This window comes from Durio zibethinus, chromosome 14, assembly GCF_047325235.1.
Source record: "Durio zibethinus cultivar Kanyao isolate XHJ-2024 chromosome 14, ASM4732523v1, whole genome shotgun sequence".
Lineage (NCBI taxonomy): Eukaryota > Viridiplantae > Streptophyta > Magnoliopsida > Malvales > Malvaceae > Durio > Durio zibethinus.
In genome coordinates, this window is record NC_143175.1 from 6922309 (window position 1) to 6943783 (window position 21475).

The 21475-nt window shown below is 26.2% G+C and overlaps 2 protein-coding genes across 3 annotated transcripts; one reads left to right on the top strand and one right to left on the bottom strand.

Annotated features, from left to right (window-relative positions):
* The first annotated feature begins 5648 nt into the window (after positions 1-5648).
* LOC111293982 (protein EARLY RESPONSIVE TO DEHYDRATION 15-like) lies at positions 5649-7330 on the top strand. Its single transcript, XM_022887071.2, has 3 exons — positions 5649-5784; positions 6420-6799; positions 6973-7330. The coding sequence occupies exons 2-3, from the start codon at positions 6457-6459 to the stop codon at positions 7122-7124; spliced, it is 495 nt and encodes a 164-aa protein (XP_022742806.2). The 5' UTR covers positions 5649-5784; positions 6420-6456; the 3' UTR covers positions 7125-7330.
* On the bottom strand, positions 7225-11877 carry BPG2 (P-loop containing nucleoside triphosphate hydrolases superfamily protein). 2 transcript variants are annotated; one of them, XM_022887070.2, is made up of 4 exons: positions 11639-11877; positions 10199-11538; positions 8724-8891; positions 7225-7901 (listed from the first exon to the last, which is right to left on the bottom strand). In XM_022887070.2, exons 1-4 carry the CDS (start codon positions 11742-11744, stop codon positions 7563-7565), a joined length of 1953 nt encoding a protein of 650 aa, XP_022742805.2. In that variant the 5' UTR covers positions 11745-11877; the 3' UTR covers positions 7225-7562. The 2 variants fall into 2 exon arrangements, with proteins under 2 accessions (XP_022742805.2, XP_022742804.2); XM_022887069.2 differs by having other exon boundaries at positions 7301-7901; positions 10199-11562; positions 11639-11852.
* Between the last annotated feature and the right edge of the window lie 9598 nt (positions 11878-21475).

Below are 21475 nucleotides of genomic sequence, written 5' to 3' on the forward strand. Positions count from 1 at the left end.
TTAAACCAAAGAATGAGCTGAGGTTCAACGGCTAGAAAGCTGATATTTTAAAATTTCAAAAATGGAAATTGTTCAATCAGGCAAAAATCCAATGCAGACAGTAGCAGAAAGTTTCTTCCGGATAAGTTAACTGAACCATTAAATGAATGCCACGTGGAGAGTTGATTTCAAGAAATATCTAAAATGGACACGTGGGAGATAAAGAGAGGCGAGTTTAGTTGAAATTATAATATTTTGTAAAGCAGAAATGAGGAAGCGGGTAACGGTCATACTTTCCTTTAAAGGGCCCAACAACTGCTCGAGGATATGTTTCATTTTTTCATTAGCTTTCCCTCCGTTCTTTTTAGGTTTTTTCCCCCCTTTTACAGTAAGTTGACATTTCTCCTTTTTATTATTATTTTTCTCTTTTAATAAAATTTTTCATTTTTTGGTCTTATTTATTTATTTATTATTATCTCGTGTCATTTATAAATAGTCGAATTAGCCCAACTTCAAACAAAATAATGTTAATGGTGTGAAATTATAAATTTTATTGCTACAAAATATTTCTCAAAATTTTAGGTAAATTAAAATAAATAAAAGTTCTAATAAAAAATTATTAATTAAATGTGATTTTGAGTGAGATGATTATTTTATATAAATTAGAAAAAGAGATTATATGTTAGATAAAATAATGATATGATAAATATTAACCAATAAAAAATATGACACATGTTATGATTGTATTGATTAATTTCTTATCACGTCAGTACATTATTATTAGAGTTGATCTCTTGGGAAAATAACATGACAAAATGAAAATTAAATATCAAATCATGAATTTTTTCTAAGTACTAAATCATAAAAAGTAATATAGTTTAAGAATCAAATTAGATATTATCCCAAAATTAAATTATACAATTTGACCTTTATTAAATATATATACTAATTGAGTGCCTCACGCTTGGTTACAATAATTATTTTATGATAATAAATTCACTAATAATTTATTAGTGCAAAGTAAATTATAATAATGTTTCATTTTATCTTATAAACTATTTAATAAATTCTTATTACATCCAAGAACAGATGAGAGCAAGTAAGTCTAAAAAGGTAACTCCCAAAGCGCGCCTTGAAGCTAATATAATACTTTGTCCAGTTCTTCATTCGTGGTGCTAGTTGATGAGCATCAGTGCAAGGGATCATCACCAATAAGCATACACCTTCAACAACACAAAAAAAAAAAAAAAGCAAAGTGATGCCAATAACCTAAAAAAAATAAAAGAAAAAATTAGATTTTTTTTAATTTATAAAATGATGGTAAATTAAGATATTTAAGAAGAAGAAGAAGAAGAAGAAGAAGAAGAAGCTTTTCCTTGGTTTGGGGAGTAGTTGCTTCTTCACTCTTCTTCAGTTGGTTTTGATATCAGATTGTAAAAATAGTAACGGTTTAAAATGGATTTGATTTGATTTATTTTATATTGTATAAAATTATGAATTTTAAAAATATAATAAAATTTAAATGATTCAATTCGAATTGATTTATCGATTTTAAAATTTTATTTTTATTTATTTATATATAATTTTTAATATATTTAAAAATATATAAGTATAAAATAATTATTTTTATTTTTATAAAAAATATATAAATATATATAATTTAATTCATTTTTTAATTTTTAATTTTTTGATTCAAAATTTAATTTAAATATAATATATATAATATTTGAATTTAACTCAAACCGAATATAAAAACAAATTCAAAACAAATCAAACACCTTAATTTAAAATAATTTTTAATTTTTTCGATTTTTTTTTTCCATTCCTCCCTAATTGCATAAAGAAAGTTGTGCAAGCTGTCCTTTTCGTTTCGAACAAACACGAAATGTAATTGTTATACAACTTAATTCACCAAACGTCAACTTACTCCTGTAAAATCCCAAAAAAATAGATTTATTTGGCTGAGTGGAGAACAAAATGTGCTGTCATTATCAATCAACGATCGTGATTTTACCTTACAGACAAACAATTCCATGTGCAATACGCGGATTGCCCGGCTTTTTTGCACTACCTAATCATGGCCCTATATTCCCATCCGTTTATTTAATTCTTTAAAATCAGCCGTTCAATAATTAATATATCGTTTTCCTTTTTTGGTGATTAAGTTGCTTCCCACTAAATACTCAATTATACTCGTTGAATGATTGTTTTTTAATTGATTTAATTGATTAATATTTAATTTATTTAATTAAAATAATTTTAAGTTTAAATCATATCGATAATTATTTATTATAATTATTTTAATAATTATTTTAAATTATTTTAAATTATCAATATATTTTATCTTAATCTTTAAATAATTTATCTATTTTATATTTTTCTTAAAAAAAATACTCATTGAATGGGACCCGCAATATAATTTCAATTTAATACAAATTAAATTAATCACTTATTTTGACTTTAATTTCCACGCCTTATTTCTTATTTATTTCTTTTCACATCCTTTTCTTTTTTCCTTCTTTCTAGTGGCATTTTTTTCCTCTCATATGAATTACTATTCCATTAAAATATGCTTTTTTTTTTCAAACTAAAATTATCGAATATGTTAAAAAAAAACTATTTAGGATCAAAGATTCAAAATATGATTAATTTATTAATTTTAATAAATTAATATATGATTAATGAAACAAACGATAATCTTTTATAATTATTTATGAAATTAAAAATTTTACCATTAATGTATAAAATAATTTTGCTATAAACTATCCCTTCAAGAACATATGTTAAATTTAGCACATATAAATAAAGATTATATTAATATTTTTTAGTAAAATATCTCTTGCAAATAAAATGGTAACTTTTAAATTTGAGTTAGGGTTAATAGTATATGTAGTTTCTAAATTTTTTTTTGAATTTTTTTCTTCTAAACTTAAAAAAATTCTAATAAGCTCCTTAATTACACAAAGTTATTTTATTTTGATCTTTTTGTCTATAAAATCATCTAAATTGCTAACAAATGCTAATTGACACAAAGTGATAATATCAACTAATATCTCACATGGTAGATAAAAAATCAAAATAAAATTCTCTCAAATTTTAAGAACAAAAAATGAAATTACCTCAAAATTTTATATTATATATATTTTATAAATATTAAATTTAAAATTAAAATTTTATATTCTTGTTCTAATATAATTTATTAGTTATTTTTGTTTTTAATAGAAAATAAATTTTTAAAAATTCAAATTCTTTTTTAAAATATTCAATATCATTTTAAAAACAAAAAATTATTTTCTATTAAAAATATTTTTTAATCATAAATCATAATAAAAATATTATTTTCTATCCATAAAATATATTTTTTAAAATATTAAATATATTTTATTTTCCTTTTTCAAATTTATTTTATAAAAATAACTAAAGAAAAAGATAAAAATAATTCAAGAAAAAATTGCTTGTTATATATTTCAAATAAATTTTATAAATATTATAATTTAAAATATTTTTAAAATTTTATTATGATATGATTTATCAATAAAATAATATTTTTAATAGAAAATAGATTTTCAAAAAATTAAAATTAAGTTAAAATTTTGAAAATAATTTTATTAAAATTATATATCATTTTAAAAAATTAAGTAAAAATTTTTATAATGATTTAAGAAATTAAATAAAACCTATATCTAATGTTAAAATATTATGTAAAAATTTTTAGATTATTTTCAAAAATAGATTTATTAATCTATTCAAAAACATACAAATTTTATATTCATATAAAATAAAAAAATATAATTTAAAACAAATTTTATTTTTTCTTTTTTATAAAATGTATTTTATAAAATATATTTGAAGAGAAAAAATAAAACATACTTATTATTTTAAAAAATAAAGTTTTGGGATAGAAAATAATATGTTTTGTTATGACTTATGAGTAAAATAATATTTTTAATAATTTTTTTCTTTTAAAATGTATTACATTTTTAAAAAAGGAATTTGAAATTTTTAACTTAATTTTAAGTTTTGAACATCTATTTTTTATTTAAAACAAAAATCTATCTAATAAGTTATATTATAACAAAAAAATACAAATATAATTAAAAATTAATATTTTTATAAGATATGTATAAAATATATAAAATTTTAAAATAGTTTCATATTTGCTCTTTAAATTTGAGAAAATTTTATTTTGATTTAACATCTATCACGTAAGATTTTAATTAGCATTTGTCGTCAATTTAATGATTCCATAAACAAAAGAATCAAAATAAGGCAATTTTAGGTAATTAATAATTCGAATAAAATTTTTTAAACTTTAAAAAACAAAATTAAATTTAAATTAAAATTTGAGGATTACAAGTATTGTTAACTCTTTAAAGCTAAGTACGATGCACACTAATGAAAATAAAAGAAAAATTTTATATGTAACCAACTTTTTACTTTTATAATAAAAAAACTAAATACACTCATATTTAAAACATACTACAGGAAAAATGAATCATCAGTCATCACGGCCGATTAAATCACAAAAGCATATACATTCATACACTTAGTAGATAAAATCACAATCTCAGGTGTTTTCTCTCATTTCACACACCCACGCAACCTAAGCAGCAATCTACACTAAAATCACAATCTCACCGAACTATCATCTCCATTTCGATGCAAGGTTCGGACGAAATTGACAGACGAAATCAACAGTAGAGGTGATTTCTTTTCTTTCTATGAATTTGAATATTTGTTTGAATCAAATCGAAATTGGGTTAGAATGTAAAAAATGGTGTGGTTGTGATAGACGAAAATACATATCTAATCAGCCTCAGATCATATCACATTTATTTTTTACTTTTTCAAAAATATTAGTTTTGTTTTTTTATCCAAAATGTGTTTTTGGATAAAATTTAACACAAAGTAAACACGGAGTAAATTTCACTCTAAATCATTGAACTTTAATCACTTTAAAATTCAATTTATCCCATTCAAATCACTAAAATTAGTTAAAAACCCTAATTTTTCAATTGGCAAGTTTCCCCTTGCCCTATATACCTTTCATGCAGTTTTTTTTCGGGTATTTTTTTTAGATCAGAATGTATAGAGAGAGGTGATTAGTAGTAGAGAAAAAAAAATTGACAGTAGTTTAATTGAGGTGGGAAGACGTTCTGATTAATGGATTTGGGACTTAATTGCGTGAATCCACAACTACTAACCCGGAGCTTTGCCCTCAAGTAAAATGATACGAAAATGATAGGAAAAAAAAAAAAAGAAGAAACTGTTGTTTTACAAGGTCTGGAATCAGGCATAGAGATACGAAAATCAAAGAGAGGCGCAACGGAGAGAGGAAAAAAAAATAGAAAATATGAAGGGATAAGCGAAAGTTTAGGGAGATGTTGATGTGGCAGCTTACTTGACAATCACATCATTTTAAAATTTAGATATTTAACAAGCATGTGATTTGAATAAGATGAATTAAAATTTAATTACCTATTTGGAAAAAGGGTAAAATGTCAGTGAGTACTCGAAAAATATTAATAACAGTGGAAGTCAAAGTCAACAAAATGGAAACGCGGTTACAGGTCTACCAAGAGCCGACAAGGATGGTTGACCACCCGCCCCCGAAGACCGTACATTATATATTTCCTATCAAATTCTTGCTTCGGATTTACCGAACCTTATCCCTTTACCCTAACCTAACAGGTTCGGTCCTCCCGGCCTATATATGTAAAGGGCCCATCTTCTATCCTCTTTGCTCTCGATCTTTCACAAAATTCAACAGATAAGTAGCAGGATTCTGGATTACGCTGCTCAAAGGTTTTTATTAAATTGAATCTCTCAAATTTCATCTGTTTTTCTCTTTTTTTTTTTTGTTTTATCTGTTGTTTGGTCGGCAAGAAAGTGAAAGAAAAGTAGTGGAAAAGGAATTGAATTTTTTTATTGGTATTAAAGTATTAATGAAATTAGTTTACAGATATGAGTAGTGAGTATTTCTTGCCATCCATTTTCTCGGTAAACAAACGGAAATGTGATCTTAAAGATCTTTACATGATTCTGTTAATGCAATGTCATTTATTGTCTTGATTAGATAGATAATCACTGATAAGGATGATTTGAATTATAATTTTAATTTGAAGTTATGATTGTTTTAATTTTATGTTCTAATAAAGAATGGATTATGGAGTCTTCTTTTTTTATCCTTGAATTACTTTTTTGGTGTTTTCATAAGTGATCTGATTGCTGAACTCGATAAATGTTCTTCAAAGTTTGGGAAACCTTTTGGCTGAAATGACTATCTGCTGATCTGTTATGAGAATCGAGAAACACAATTCTTGTTTCAATATCTTGAATTGTTTTAATCATAGGAAATCTGGATTTGTCATGAACTTTCTTTTTTCATTTTAATCATCTGTTCATTTGCTGATTTTGTTTGAGTTATTGTATATTTGCAGTATAGAATTAAAGGGATAAGTAAACGCGATTGATAGAATGGCTGTGGTTGTGGGAGGAAGGACAACATTGAACCCCAATGCCCCTCTGTTTATTCCTGCTGTTTATCGCCAAGTGGAGGATTTCTCGCCAGAATGGTGGCAACTGGTTACAACATCAGCATGGTACCGGGACTATTGGATCAGCCAGCACCAGGATGAGGATGGTTTCTATGACAATGCTGAGGATGACGTCTTTGATGGCAATGATATTGCTGATTTGCTTCCAGATATCTTTGACCTTGTTACTGATGAAGATCTACCTGGCATGGATATTCAGTTTGAAGAGTTCATCCAGTCTTGTGAAATGGAAAGCACATCACCTCCTTTGCTGTCTAATGGTGGTACGAACAAGCTCTGTCTAATATCTTGAAAATGCTAAAATGCTTCGACTCTGGAAATAGAGAATTATGTGTGTTTTCTATTTCTAGGAATGTTAATAGATTTTCTTCAAAATACAAGAAAAATGTTAGTAGCTCATTGAACTTATATTTTATCACTTTATTGATTAAAATAGGATTTGAGAAGGATGCGGAAACCTTGATGAAGAATCTGAGTTTGTTGCAATTAAGTCCCAAGTCTTCAGCTGAACCAGCAAAATATGCTGAGAAGCCAGCCAAGAATCTGAACCCTAAAAGAGGGCCCCGTTGCATCCAGCAACCCCGCTGAAAGGGTTTCTGTTAGCCATGCATGTTACAATTTGTCAAGCATCTAAGTAGCGTTTAACTGTAACATCTGTAAAGAGCAAGGGTATATAACTCTTGTATCATTTCTTGTTTGATCTCATATGTTTGCTTCTAGTTAACAAAAAATTTAAAAAAATTGTAAAATTTTAGAAAAAAATATAAAAATAGAGAGAATTATCTTTCATCTCATCCTACCTATTTATTTTGTGCAATGCATGCACGTATAAATGCAAAGGAAGCATCAAAATGATTGTTGAATTTCCGTTTAGGTCTACAAAAGACTTGCTTGTTTCAATGATATTCCTCCAGTAGATAAGTTGAAGTGATGAACAAGCAGAGCCAAGCAGGCATTGGGTTTTTTTTAAAATGATTTTACAGACAAAACGACTAGTACTATAACAAATCCACTTCAAGCAGAAACCTAAGAGAGGTAATCTGCACTTTCATTAAAATTTTTTCTTTTCTGGGGTTCAAGTTTATTTTGGTTGCCAATGGCATCAGATATCGCTTTGGGTAGCCAAAATCCAGGTCTTTCAAGAAATGGTGCACGGTCAAGAACTAAAGGTTCTCTCAAGGTTATCTCAATGCCATCATACGTCCATAATGCCAATGTTGCTTCACCCTTGAAACCCAAGGAGAACCAACCTAAGCCAGCTGCTGCAACGTCAATGCAGTTCACGTCCCAACTACTTCCAGACACTTTAACTTCCTTCTCTTCCCATTTGCCTAATTCAGAAGATCGGTCTTCACCGATGGGTGGCTGAAGAAGAAGAAGAAAAAGTAAATGCAGTTATATTAGGGCTTTTTTTTTAATGCCATAACTGTAGTTATCAGACAAATGCAGTTAAAAAGGATCACATCATCTCCATAGCAATATATTTTCATTCGAAGAGAAAATTTTCTCTCAAGAAAAACTACAACAGGAGTAATTGCTTAAACTAGGTGAAAGTTTCCCAGTGATCTCATTCCGCAATCAAGCTCTTCTCCTGGACACAGTTAACCTCCCCAAAAAAACCTTCTCTAGTTTTAAAGTGAAATTTGCTTACTTCCGATTGCAGATAAACCAGACTATAGGAATTTAATCAGAATACTTCGCCCCACCTAGACCACAAAACACCCCTTGAAAGTTGCTCCTAACATTGGTTTTCAAGCCTTCAGAAAACCATCCTTTTTATTTCTATTTAGTGATAAAAAAGAATTCATTAAAAGATCAGTAGTTGCAAAATATTTGCCCCCTTCTTTCCACAGAGTAACATAGAAGAGATGTTGATGCAAACTACACGAGAAAAATAAAGATCACTAGAAGCGAAAATGAAGACCAAATAATTTCTTTATCAATATTCTTCTAGTTCCACTTTACGATGATACTAGTTTTAGTTCTTTAAACACCATATAGAATGAGTTGATCTCCTTAAAAACAATTTAAGAGTATTTGTTTAGAAGGGTCCATGAGCAGAGTGAGAAACAACCATCAAGTGAAAGGTTGGAGATCCCCAAATTATTATAACATCTAGATGCCAAAGAGAATGAAATAAAAGTAAACAACAATACTTGTGTAAAAAAGTTTCCATACAAAGTTTACCTGCAATCTGAAACCAACATGGTTCTTCCATATTTCATCAGCATTTTCCACCTTCCCCATGTGTAGAGAAACATTTGGTGATGCCCAAACTGTAACGTAAATTGTCTCCACTGAAGCATGATTAAGATCTAGTCTCATCAAGCCACCAACATGAACAGTCTGCCCCACCTGCAAATTTTCAAAAAATCTGAAGAATTAGACTTGACGATCTCCCTAATTAGTTGCATCACTGCCTTAAAATTTAACAAGCTTGAAACAACAAAATATGTAGAAATTTAATGATTGCAGACAAAAGCTAAGATAACATTGGAAAACAAAGAGGTGACGGCTAAAAATTCAAGGACATCCCAGTTCTTCCTATGGATAATACTTAACTTTTCAGCATAGATTGACAAACTGTTCAGCTAAGGGGGCGCAGGTGCATGTGATCCAAGTGTAAGGGCAATAACTGTACAACCTATTATTATCTAGAGTTCACTTTTCCCCTGCTTCATTCTCTTACGAGCATGTAAATCAAAAGATGACATGATCACCACTGACCATGAAGTAACATATAAACAACTGGATTTGGCTCCTCAAACAGATTGCACTGTCCATCTTAAAAACTAACTTCATCGCAGTGTAAACAGGCATGATAGAAAGTTAGAAATTGCCAGATGAGGGAGAATGGAGACATTTCAGGTGCTTGGACATCTGAAGAGAATATTGACAAATGCCCTCATTAGAAGACGTGATTTGGCCTCTCAAACAGAATACAGTACCAATTATATAAAACTAATTTCATTGTGTTATAGACCAGTACAATAGAAAGTTAGAAATGACTTCATTTTGGAAAAGATAAGGCTAGTGCAAAATGAGGACAAAATGATGATTGATCTGAGGCACATCTCAGGTCTTTGGACATGTGAGAGAATGTCAACAAATGCCCATATAAGATGTGATTTATTGGAGGGTACCCATGTGAAAAAAGGAGGGGGAAGACCAAAGACATGGGGGATGGGATACTAACGAAAAGGACCTTGCTTTTATTAATCTTAATACAGGACGGTGCAACATAGTCCATGCATATCTGACCTCATGTGGTGGAAAGAGATTCTGTTTGTTATTCCCGTTACCATAAACAAGCACAATATTAAGAATAAAGATCCAGACACCAATTGACTGAAGTTAGAAGAAGATGCAGAGGAGGAAGAGGAGAAGGAATAGAATGAAATTACGCAAAAAAAAAAATAAAAAATCAAGATCAATGAAATGAATCGGTGCATTATATGCTTCATGTACAATATTGTATACTCACATTATAGGTCAACTAATTACATGCAACAATCAGCTTTCACTCTAATAACTTCATTTCAGTTTAAAGCACCAGACTCCTATTAGATTTTAATCAAATATTATACCTTCACAGCAATCACAAAATCATGGGAAAATGGGTGTAAATGTGCACAGTGGTGATAGTTAGAGGAAAAGCTTGCCTTCATCCTGTATGTCCGAGGTTTTAGCTCCTTTCGTATTTCAACCATCTTCTGCTCATCTCTATTTAATCTCATAGACATTAAATATGGATGTAGGAGCCCTGGAGTGTCATACATCTTTGCTTTGGCTGACAAAATCCCCCCAATTCGCAAAATCCCAAGAGTTGTCCCCGGAACAGGAGCTTCTGTAAGCCTGGTTATATTTGCCTTCTCCTTCTTTGCAAATGCATTAATTAGAGTAGACTTCCCTGCATTTTGAGCCCCAATAACCCACACATTTCCTCGAGGACCTGCTAATTCCTTTATGAATGCCAACAAATTCTTCACCCCCAAATCCTTGCGGGAACTAACCAAATATACCCCATTAAGTTTGGGTGCCCCTCCAGCCTTAGCTCGGTGCCTAACCCATCTATCTAACCTAGTAGGTGAGATTTGTGAGGGGAGGAGATCAACTTTTGTAGCCACAAGAACAAGTTTTGGCAACTTTTTGGAAAGTTTAGGGTCATTTTGGGCCTCTTCCAACAACTTGAACAGTGGCTTCGCAGCCCGTTTCGGGAAGGAACCATCAAAATCAACACAATCAACAACTATAACAACAACAGTAGCACTAGCATTCCCAGTAGGCTTTATCAACCTAGTTGCAATTAATCTATCAAAATCAAAATCAGGTATCAAGTTTTCAACAGATTGGTTCTTCACCTGCCCATAATTCCTCAAAGAATGACATCTTGCACACACAGTAACCTCCTCTTTCTCATCCTTTGCTTTCCTAGCCATCCTCTTCCTTTCTGCTTTCGACAATCTCTTCCTTTTACCCTTCTCCATTATCTCTTCTGTAATATTACCATACCCGACACTTGCTGGAGCAAAACCATCAAACTCTAGACCATCCTCTCCTTTTATAAACTTAGCTTCCCATTCATCAGAATCCCAATCAAACTCATCTCCCCCTACCAAATTATCTTCTTCTGCATCACTTCCCTCAAATTTTCCCTCAATGTCATCCACAAAATTCTCTTTCAACCCTTCAAGTTCATCCTCAAAATACTCCTCCATGTCATCTCCATCGTCATTCTCTACTACTTTCCTGTCAATAACCTTCCTTTTCTGATAGTACCCCGGAAGATTTGGATCTTTATCTTGCATAAAGACTCCACAACCGGGGCAAACAGCCCCATAATTCTCATCCTCGTCTCTTCCCTCACTCCAAACCGGATTCTTTCCCCTCCTACGTGTGATTTTACCATGAATTTTCTCTGTTGTTTGATTAAAAGATTGGTTCTTTACTGCTAAACTAATAGTTGAAACTCTGTTTTGTCTGTTTTTCTTGTCACCCAATCCTGTAAAAGCAGTGTTTTTGCAAACTGGATTTTATACTATGCATATGAAAGTAAATGAAAAAAAAAAATTAAGGATATAGCAATTAGCAAAGCAAGTTACCAGGGAAAAAACAAAGTGTTGTTTCTGGGTTTTCCTGTATAGTTCTTGTGGTGTCGTGTAGCTTGGGGCTCAGCGTGACTATTCTTGTTGATAACAGAAATGCCATTTCTTCAAGATACAAAGACTTGAACTTTCGTTATCTATCCAATCCAAAAGCAAGAAGGAAAAATCTGTCATCAGAGCATAAAGAGATACTGCTGTCATGTTGAGACTCTGGAGAGGATATATTGCTCTAAGGAATGGGCAAACTCAACAAACAATTGGGCCTTGTTCAAAAAGTCCATGGAACCCATCAAAGAGCTCAAAATCAGACCAAAAAATTGGGCCCAGTTCAAAGGGTCTAAAGAATCCTTTTTTTTTTTTTTCACAAATATTCACATTGACATATATGTGATGTTAAACAGGGGCGATAACGGTTGAATTTGTATAGACTATTTTTTTTTTTTGAATATTATATAATATTATAAAAATTTAAAATCTAATTTTAATCTAAATCGAATTTTTATTCAATTCGAATCGAATTTTATTAGTTCGGTTTGGTTTATCAATTTTTTATTTTTATATATTATTTTAATATAAAATTTTAATATATTTAAATAAATTTTGATTCAAAATGATTTTTTATAAAAATTTAAAAAATATATATAAATTAAGAAAAATAAATAATTTGATTTAGTTTTGTTTTTTTTCGATTTTTACTTTTTGATCCGATATTCGATCTGAAAATCTGATTCGAATCTAATATATATATATATATATATTTAATATCTGAATTTTTAAATGAAAAAAAAAATTGATTCGAATAGAATCAAACACTATAATTTCAAATTAATTTTTGAATTTTTTGATTTTTTTATCAAAAAATTTTGTAGAATTTTGAAATAGTTGATTAAATTGATGAATTTGGAGTTTTTTTTTTTTCTAGAAGATCATGAATAAAAAAAATGAAATAAAAATCGTGATTAAAAATAAAATATTAGTGCAAAATCATATATGTATGATGTAATTTAATTACAATATTAACGCTTAAAAAACAGGGATACCTATCGAAGGATGGAGATATAGTTGTACTTTTGCAAGGGAGAAGGGTTTGGTCATGTGCTGCTATCTCAAACAGACACACAAAATTCTCAAAATATTCAACCCATGATTCCTAATTAAATCTAATAATTTTAGATATGATATAATAATATGATATAAAAAATTATATATATGTTTTGAACAATAATATGATATAAAAAATTATATATATTTTGAAAAAACATGTTTCATATTTATTTGCATCAACATAATACAATTTATGTCTTATAAGTTTGGACACATTTAAGCAAATGTAAGACACAAAAAACACGTTTAAAAAAAATATCATATGAATATATGTTTAATACGGTACAAAATATGTTTAAATAAAACGTGTCACATGGATATACGTTTTACTTGTGATACGATACGAGAACATATTTAACACATTTTTTATATTTATTTTAATTTAATATAAACATAATTATTTTAATTTTTAAAATTTTAATTATGATACTTAATTAGTTATTTAATATATCATATAAAAACTATTTTAAACATTTAATTATCATATTTATTTAATAATTCTTATAAAAATTATTTTTTATATTAATAATATAAATAATAATATTAGTATGATACATTGTTATTTTATTTTTTAATCTTTAATAGTTCATCATTTTGGATTTGATATTAAAAGCTAATATAATTATACATACATTTATATTAAATGTATCAATTAAAATATTATATATATGTATATATTTATATACACATAATAGTAATGTATACGTTATAAATTATATATATATGATAAATGCTTATTTAATGGGTATCAATTTTTTATACTTTTTAAATATGCAAGTATTTTTTATATTAGTATTGTATCCATTGCATAAATAAATCTTAACATATTAAATATATATATTATTCTTTGTAACTTTTTATAATAAGATTAAAAATAATTTTTTATTAAAAAAATTTAAAATGATAATATACACTTAATTATTAATAACAAATAACATCCAATAACCAATAATATGGTTATTGATCAAGTAAAGTAAATCCAAATTACATGTATATACAATAATATATTATAATGATAATAAATAGCATTTATAATAATAAAAAACTATATGATAATCTTAATAAGATGAATCATAATATGCTACTATTTTAAATTATAAGAGCTAAAATAAGAAATTATATATTTGAAATTAAAAATAATACATATTTTAAATAATATGTATAATGATAAAAAAATTATATAATTTTTTTATATTACATGATACGATATTATTAAAATGTAACTTATGAATTATTACTATAAAAACACATCTTGATTACCTATTTTAAATACTTTATTCCAGATTACATAACAAAATATTATATATTCGAAATTAAAAATAACATATTTATTCTAAATAGCATTTATAATGATAAAAGATTATATAATTTATATTTTTATATTACATGACAAAGTATTAATATAATATAATGTATGTACTCATCTTAATGACTTGTTTTATATATTTTATTTTAAAATCTAAATCGCATCATATGATACTCATATATAATTATAAGAGATTCTATAATTTATTCTAAATCATATGAATATGAGTATATTGTATATCTATGATAATTAAAATATATAATTTATTTTAATCATATTATGGCATATAAAAAATTATTGTAAGGAACATAAATATATTAATTTGTCTTTTTAAATATATATTAATTTAATTTTTTAATAATTTTAGTAAGTCATTAAGACCTTTTACAAATAAAATCATGCTAATTAAGTAATTATTGAAAATATATAATAATATTTATATATTAAAAAAAGAAATAAATCTAGTAGATATATATATATATTAATATTATGTACAAAAAAATAGCTTTTGAAATAAACTTTGTATCTTATATAAATAATATGTGATTATTATATACTCATAATTTATTTATATATTTATATATTTATTTTAAATTAAAAATTACTAAATTTTATTTTTTTCTTACTTAACAAGTTTCAACTTTCAAGGCTGATTTTTAAACTCTTAAGGTTGATTTTTATTACCTTTAGTATAAAATTACTAAAAAAAAATTAATTAAACAAAATCTAAATTAAATTAAATTTTATACTATCAAGGCAAACAACAATTTAATATATACAGGTTAGGTAGCCCACCGGTTAGATAACCAATCTACTTTTACTAATAATATTACCATGCTTCCATTTTCACTTTTACACATGTGGAAGCTTAACCATTTAAACCTAAAAATCTTTTTTCCTTATTTCCTTTCACATTTTCACTCTTTTGTTTCAAACTTTTAGCCGCAACAACCTTCTTTCCTCTTTCAACCATTAAGCCAGGCAACCATCATCACCTTTCATTTGCCCTTACCTCTTTTCTTAGGTAGCTACCACTCACCTTTGGCCTACAAATCGCAGTTGATCCATCGATTGATAGAGCCTTTATGTATTTTTCAGTTTTCACCACGTTGTTTCTTGCCAAAACACTAAGGTAGTTGTTTACAAATTGTATATAATATTTATTGTTTGAATTTGTAGTTTTATTTTGGTCATAAAAATAGCCTACGGAATCAACTGTTAAGAATGGCCTGGTAGAACTTGGTTCATGTGACTTTTAATAACCAAATAGCACATCTACAGCTCTACAAAAGTTACAAACTGCAATTTAGTTGCTTATTCATTTTTTTAATACTTAATTATTCTTGTAATTGTAAATCCTTATATAATATGCATTTATTTTAATATATATGTTTTTGACCCATACATTTTTAATATATATGTTTTTGACTTATACATTTCTAATGTATGTTTTTAATATATTTTAAATTTGTAGATAGAATCTGATGATGTCAACACTATATTTCAATCAAATTCTCTTATTACGAATTTGAAAAAAAATGATTATATGGAGATAACAGAACAAGATAATGTTGAGATAGGAATAAATAAAGGAAATCATAAAAAAGAACAAGAAAACTAACTTCAGATGTTTGGAAAGCCTTCAAAGTGTTACTTAAAGAGGTAGTTAATGGTATTAAGATAGTAAAATGCAAGTATTGTGAAGAAGTTAAGAACTACGATTCTAGATATGTGAATGATAATCTTAAATGTCATATGAATAATTGTGTTAGGAGTAAACCTAGCAATCTGTATTTTCATGTCGTGTTTCGTATCATATTTGATACGTGTAATAACATGAATTATTAAAATACGAACATGACATGCATTATAAAACATGTTTAAATCTTAAACATGAACATAACATGTTTATTATTCATATTATATGTGGCACAACATGACTAATACATATATAAATAATTAATCCATTTAAACATAATATGAATAACACGAATGACACTGATTTACACGAATAACACTGTAAATACAAGCTAAACTTTAACTTCAGAGTATTCCAAATACAAAATACAAGTCAAACATGAATATATGCAATATATCATCAAACTTCGAACTTCAAACATCATATCCAATTCAACACATACCAACTTACTAACTTCAAAGCATTCAAAACACAACAACAATTTAAAAGCTATTTAATGAGTTAATGCAACTCAATAAAATTAACTTAAGATGAAGTAGAACATTTTACTAAAGAAAAACTTTCTTTGCTAAGATCCAAAATGATGACACCATCTATCATCTCATCTAAGTTCTCATTAGCAATTTCTCCAAATAACCAATATTTACAACAAATAATACCTTCACAATTTCTAGCTTAAGTGAGCTATGATAGATAAGAACCTTACCATCACTAGTAAAAGTAGATTTGGATGCTATTGGGGAAAAAAGAATGCTTAAGATATCTCACGCCATGGTAGCAAGCTCGAGATACCAAAACTGGTTTTGATTTCAAAATTGCAAAATATTCAATTTTTGTGTCCTATCAAGCCTTTGTTCTTCTAAATACAATTATAATTGAGATTTCCTTACAGTAACACCATTTTCAATGTCAAAAGTGTCAAACTCTTTATCAAAAAATTCAAATATATTAGAATTTCTAACAAAATATTACAAAAAATAATAAAATAATAAAAAATTAAACATTAAAATAAGCGAATTACCTTCTAGACATCCTTTTTATGTGAACTTATAGCTATTCTAGATCTTTATCAACATTGTAATCATTAGAATTATTAGAAACAACCAAGGATGAACTGCAAATAGGAGCCTTAATAGCATCAGCATATTCATCATAAAGAGAAAATAAATTATCTTTGACTGTTCTGAACTCTATTGAATTATTCTCATAAAGCTCCTTATAACTTCAATACATAAATTGTAACTTGTAACGAGGATACAATATCACAGTTACAGATAAAATCAAACTAAATTCAAACTAATACTTTTCAAACTTTTCAAACTTATCAAACATCATTAGAGTCATCTTTTTTAATTGCATATCATTTTCGTTTATGCATTTATTCAAAGTCAAATGTGCCCAAAAAATTGAAGGAAAGAATAAATTGGTATTATGGTATTTTGTTCTAAAAAACACATAAGTAATATCATAAAAAAAAAACCTTAAAAACTAGCTTAGTTTCTCAATTTTGTCCCACTCAAATTTAGATGAAAAATTTTTAAATAATTTGAATAACTAATTTCCAAGTGAAAGAAAGCTACGAAAAAGTAAAAAGCACTTTGAAGCATGAGATGTGTGAAGTTTCACCTAGTTGGAACATTTTGTCTTAATAATCTATTTTCATTTAAACTAAGTAGGTCCACACATTCTAAAAATTTTTACTTTCTAATTTGAGGTCCTTTCACATACTTAATTCTTTTATTTTTTTTTTTAAAAAAAAAACTCATCAAACTTTTTCAAGTCATCTTGGACTATCAAATTCAGAATATGAGCACAAAATCTTAGATGAAAAAATTGATCATTTCCTAGAAATGCTTTCTGTACATTCAATTGTAATTTCAACAAATCAACCAAAGTATTATTAACAGAAGTATTATCCATGTCACATAGAATAATTTATTTTTTATTTCCCATTCAACTATCAAAGAATACATTTTTTCACTCAATGCAACACCATTGTGTGGAGGTGGCATAAAAGAAAAATTCAAGATTTTTTTTGTAAATTTCAATCATGGTCAATAAAATGAACAGTAACACATATATGCCCATCAATATTGATAGAAGTCCATAAATTAGAAGTCAAACAAATCCTACTAGATGTTTCCTTCAATAGTTGTTTTAACTTACTTCTTACTCTTTTATACATTTTCATGATATTAGATTGCACAGTGTTCTTAGAGGTTAAAGTCATATCATCATACAAATAAGAAAACAAATCTCTAGTGCCATTATACTCAATAAATGACAATGACAAATTATGCATAACCATTGTAACAACTAACTTTTCATGAAATTTTTCATAATCATATTTGCAAGATCTCATTATCATAGACCCATGACTTTTAGAAAGTATTATTTGGCCTACATCACGTGTGTCTCTCCCAACACAATTATTCATATGACGTTTAAGATTATCATCCCCATACCTAGAATCATTGTTCTTAACTTCTTTACAATACTTCGAAGACCTTTCAGACATTTAAAATCAATTTTTTATTTCTTTTGTGCTTCCCTTTGCTCTTTTCTATCTTGTTATGGTATCTCTATACTATCATTTTCTACCAAATTTGCAATAAAAGAATTTGATTGAAATATAGTGTTAACATCATCAGATTCCATCTACAAATTAAAAATATATTAAAAACATACATTAGAAATGTTTGAGTAAAAAACATATATATTAAAAACATACATTAAAAATGTATGAGTCAAAAACATATATATTAAAAGCATATATATATTAAAATAAATGCATATTCGACAAGGATTTGCAATTACAAGAACAATCAAGTATAAAAAAAAAATGAATGAGCAACTAGACTGCAGTTTACAATTTTTGTAGTGTTTCAGATGTGCTATTTGGTCATTAAAAGTCACATAAACCAAGTTCTACCAAGCCATTCTTAATAGTCAATCTCATAGGCTGTTTGTATATCAAAACAAAATCACAAATTCAAACAATATATATTATGTACAATTTGTAAACAATTACATTAGTATTTTGTTAGGAAATGGTGCGGTGAAAACTGAAAATCGATGGATCAACTGTGATTTGTTGGTGAAAGACGAGTAGTGCTACCTGAGAAATAAGATAATAATAGGTGAAAAGTGATGATGGCTACCTAGCTTGATGGCTGAAAGAGGAAAGAAAGTTGCTGCGGCTAGAAGTTTGAAACAAATGAGTGAAAATGTGAATGTAAAATGGGGAAAATAGACTTTTAGGGTTAAGTGGTTAAGCTTCTACATGTGTGAAAGTGAAAATGGAAGCATGTTAATTGTTAACAAAAGCAAACTGGTTACATAATTGCTGGGCTACCTAACCGAAATATAAAACTAAAAAGCAGAATAGCTAATTGTTGTTTGCCTTGAAAGTATAAAACTAAATTTAATTTAGATTTTGTTTAATTAATTTGTTTTAATAATTTTATACTAAAGGCAATAAAAATCAACATTGAAAGTTGAAACTGGTTAGGTAAGAAAGTAACAAATTTTAGTAATTTTTTATTTAAAATAAAAAAAATAAATTATGAATATATAATAATAATATATTATCTATATATAAGATAAAAATTTTTATTTCAAAAGCTATTTTTTTATTTTTTTTATTTTTATACATAATATTAATATATATATACTTGATTTATTTCTATTTTAATATATAAAAATTATTATATATTTTCAATAATTACTTAATTAGCATGATTTATTTGTAAAAGGTCTTAATGACTTATTAAAATTATTAAAAAATATTAAATTAATATATATTTAAAAAGTCAAATTAATATATTTATTTTACTTATAATAATTTTGTATATACTATAATATGATTAACTAAATTTCATATTTTAATTATCTTAGGTATACAGTATACTCATATACATATGATTTAGAATAAATTATATAATCTTTTATAATTATATATAGGTATCATATGATGCAATTTAGATTTTAGAATAAAATATACAAGACAAGTGATTAAGATGAGTATATACATTATATTATATTAATACTTTATCATGTGATATAGAAATATAAATTATATAATCTCTTATCATTATAAATGCTATTTAGATAAATATGTTATTTTTAATTTCAAATATATAATTTCTTGTCATGTGATCTAGAATAAAATATTTAAAATAGGTCGTTGAGATATGTTTTTACAGTAATAATTTATATGTTACGTCTTAATAATATCGTATCATATAATATAAAATAAATTATATAATTTTTTATCATTACACATATTATTTGGAATATGTATTATTTTTAATTTTAAATATATAATATCTTATTTTAACTCTAAAATAATCGCATATCATGATTTATGTTATTAAGATTATCATATAGTTTCTTATTATTATAAATGTTATTTATTATTATTATAATATATTATTGTATATTCATGTGATTTGGATTTACTTTACTTGATCAATGACCATATTGTTGGTTGTTGGATGTTATTTGTTATTAATAATTAAGTGTATTGTTTTAAATTCTTTTTTAATAAAAAAATATTTTTTAATCTTATTATAAAAAATTACAAAGAATAATATATATTTAATATGTTAAGATTTATATATGTAATGTATACATTACTAATATAAAAAATACTTGCATATTTAAAAAATATAAAAAACTTGATGCCCATTTAATATGCATTTAACATATATATATAAATTTTAATGTATACATTAATAATATATATTTAAATTTAATATATATTTTAATATATGCATTTAATATAAATATATACATAACTATATTAGTTTTTAATATCAAATCCAAAATGATAAACTACTAAAAATTAAAAAATAAAATAATAATGTATCGTACTATATTATTATTTATATTGTATTTATATTATTAATATAAAATATAATTTTATAATAATTATTAAATGAATATCATAACTAAATATTTAAAATAATCTTTATATAGTATATTAAATAGTTAATTAAGTATCATAATTAAAAGATTAAAAATTAGAATAATCTCTATATGTTTATATTAAATTAAATAAATATAAACATATGTTAAGCGTGTTTTAGTATTGTATCACAAGTAAAACATGTATCCGTATGACATGTTTTATTTAAACGTATTTTCATATTGTATCACATATTAAACGTGTATTCATGTAATATATTTTTTTAAAACGTGTTTTTTTATATTTTATACATATTTAGACGTATCAGTATATATAAGATATAAATTATATTGTGTCAAAATTTTTGTGGATATAAATAAATACGAAATATATATTTTTTAAAATATATATATATAATTTTTTATATCATTTTTATATCATATTATTATATTATATTTATTAAATATTAATATATCACACATGTAAATCTTTATTTTATGGCGTTTTAAAGGTTAGACTAGCATTAAAAGAAATTTAATAAATTCATTGTGAAATCAAATGAACCTTACAAAAGATGAAATTTGAAATTTAATTCTTCAAAATTAAAAAGCATCTTTTTCAGTTTTCACCATTAAATCAAAATATCATATTGGCACTTGGACTGAAGCAGCTGGTTCGTAGCCATGAAATCTTTAACTTCCATTAAAAATTCTCACGGCCGTTACATCACGAATCTAAAGGAATTTCAATTTCTTTGACCAACAAAAAGAGGAAAAAAAACAGTAGAAGAAAATATGACCATTTCTTTAATTTCCC

Coding starts and splice junctions, on each gene's coding strand:
- LOC111293982 (XM_022887071.2), top strand. CDS start 6,457: ATGGCTGTGGTTGTGGGAGGAAGGACAACATTGAACCCCAATGCCCCT. Junction 6,800..6,972: donor TCCTTTGCTGTCTAATGGTG/GTACGAACAAGC, acceptor TGATTAAAATAG/GATTTGAGAAGGATGCGGAA.
- BPG2 (XM_022887069.2), bottom strand. CDS start 11,744: ATGGCATTTCTGTTATCAACAAGAATAGTCACGCTGAGCCCCAAGCTA. Junction 8,892..10,198: donor CTCGGACATACAGGATGAAG/GCAAGCTTTTCC, acceptor GAAAATTTGCAG/GTGGGGCAGACTGTTCATGT. Junction 7,902..8,723: donor ATGTTGGTTTCAGATTGCAG/GTAAACTTTGTA, acceptor CTTCTTCTTCAG/CCACCCATCGGTGAAGACCG.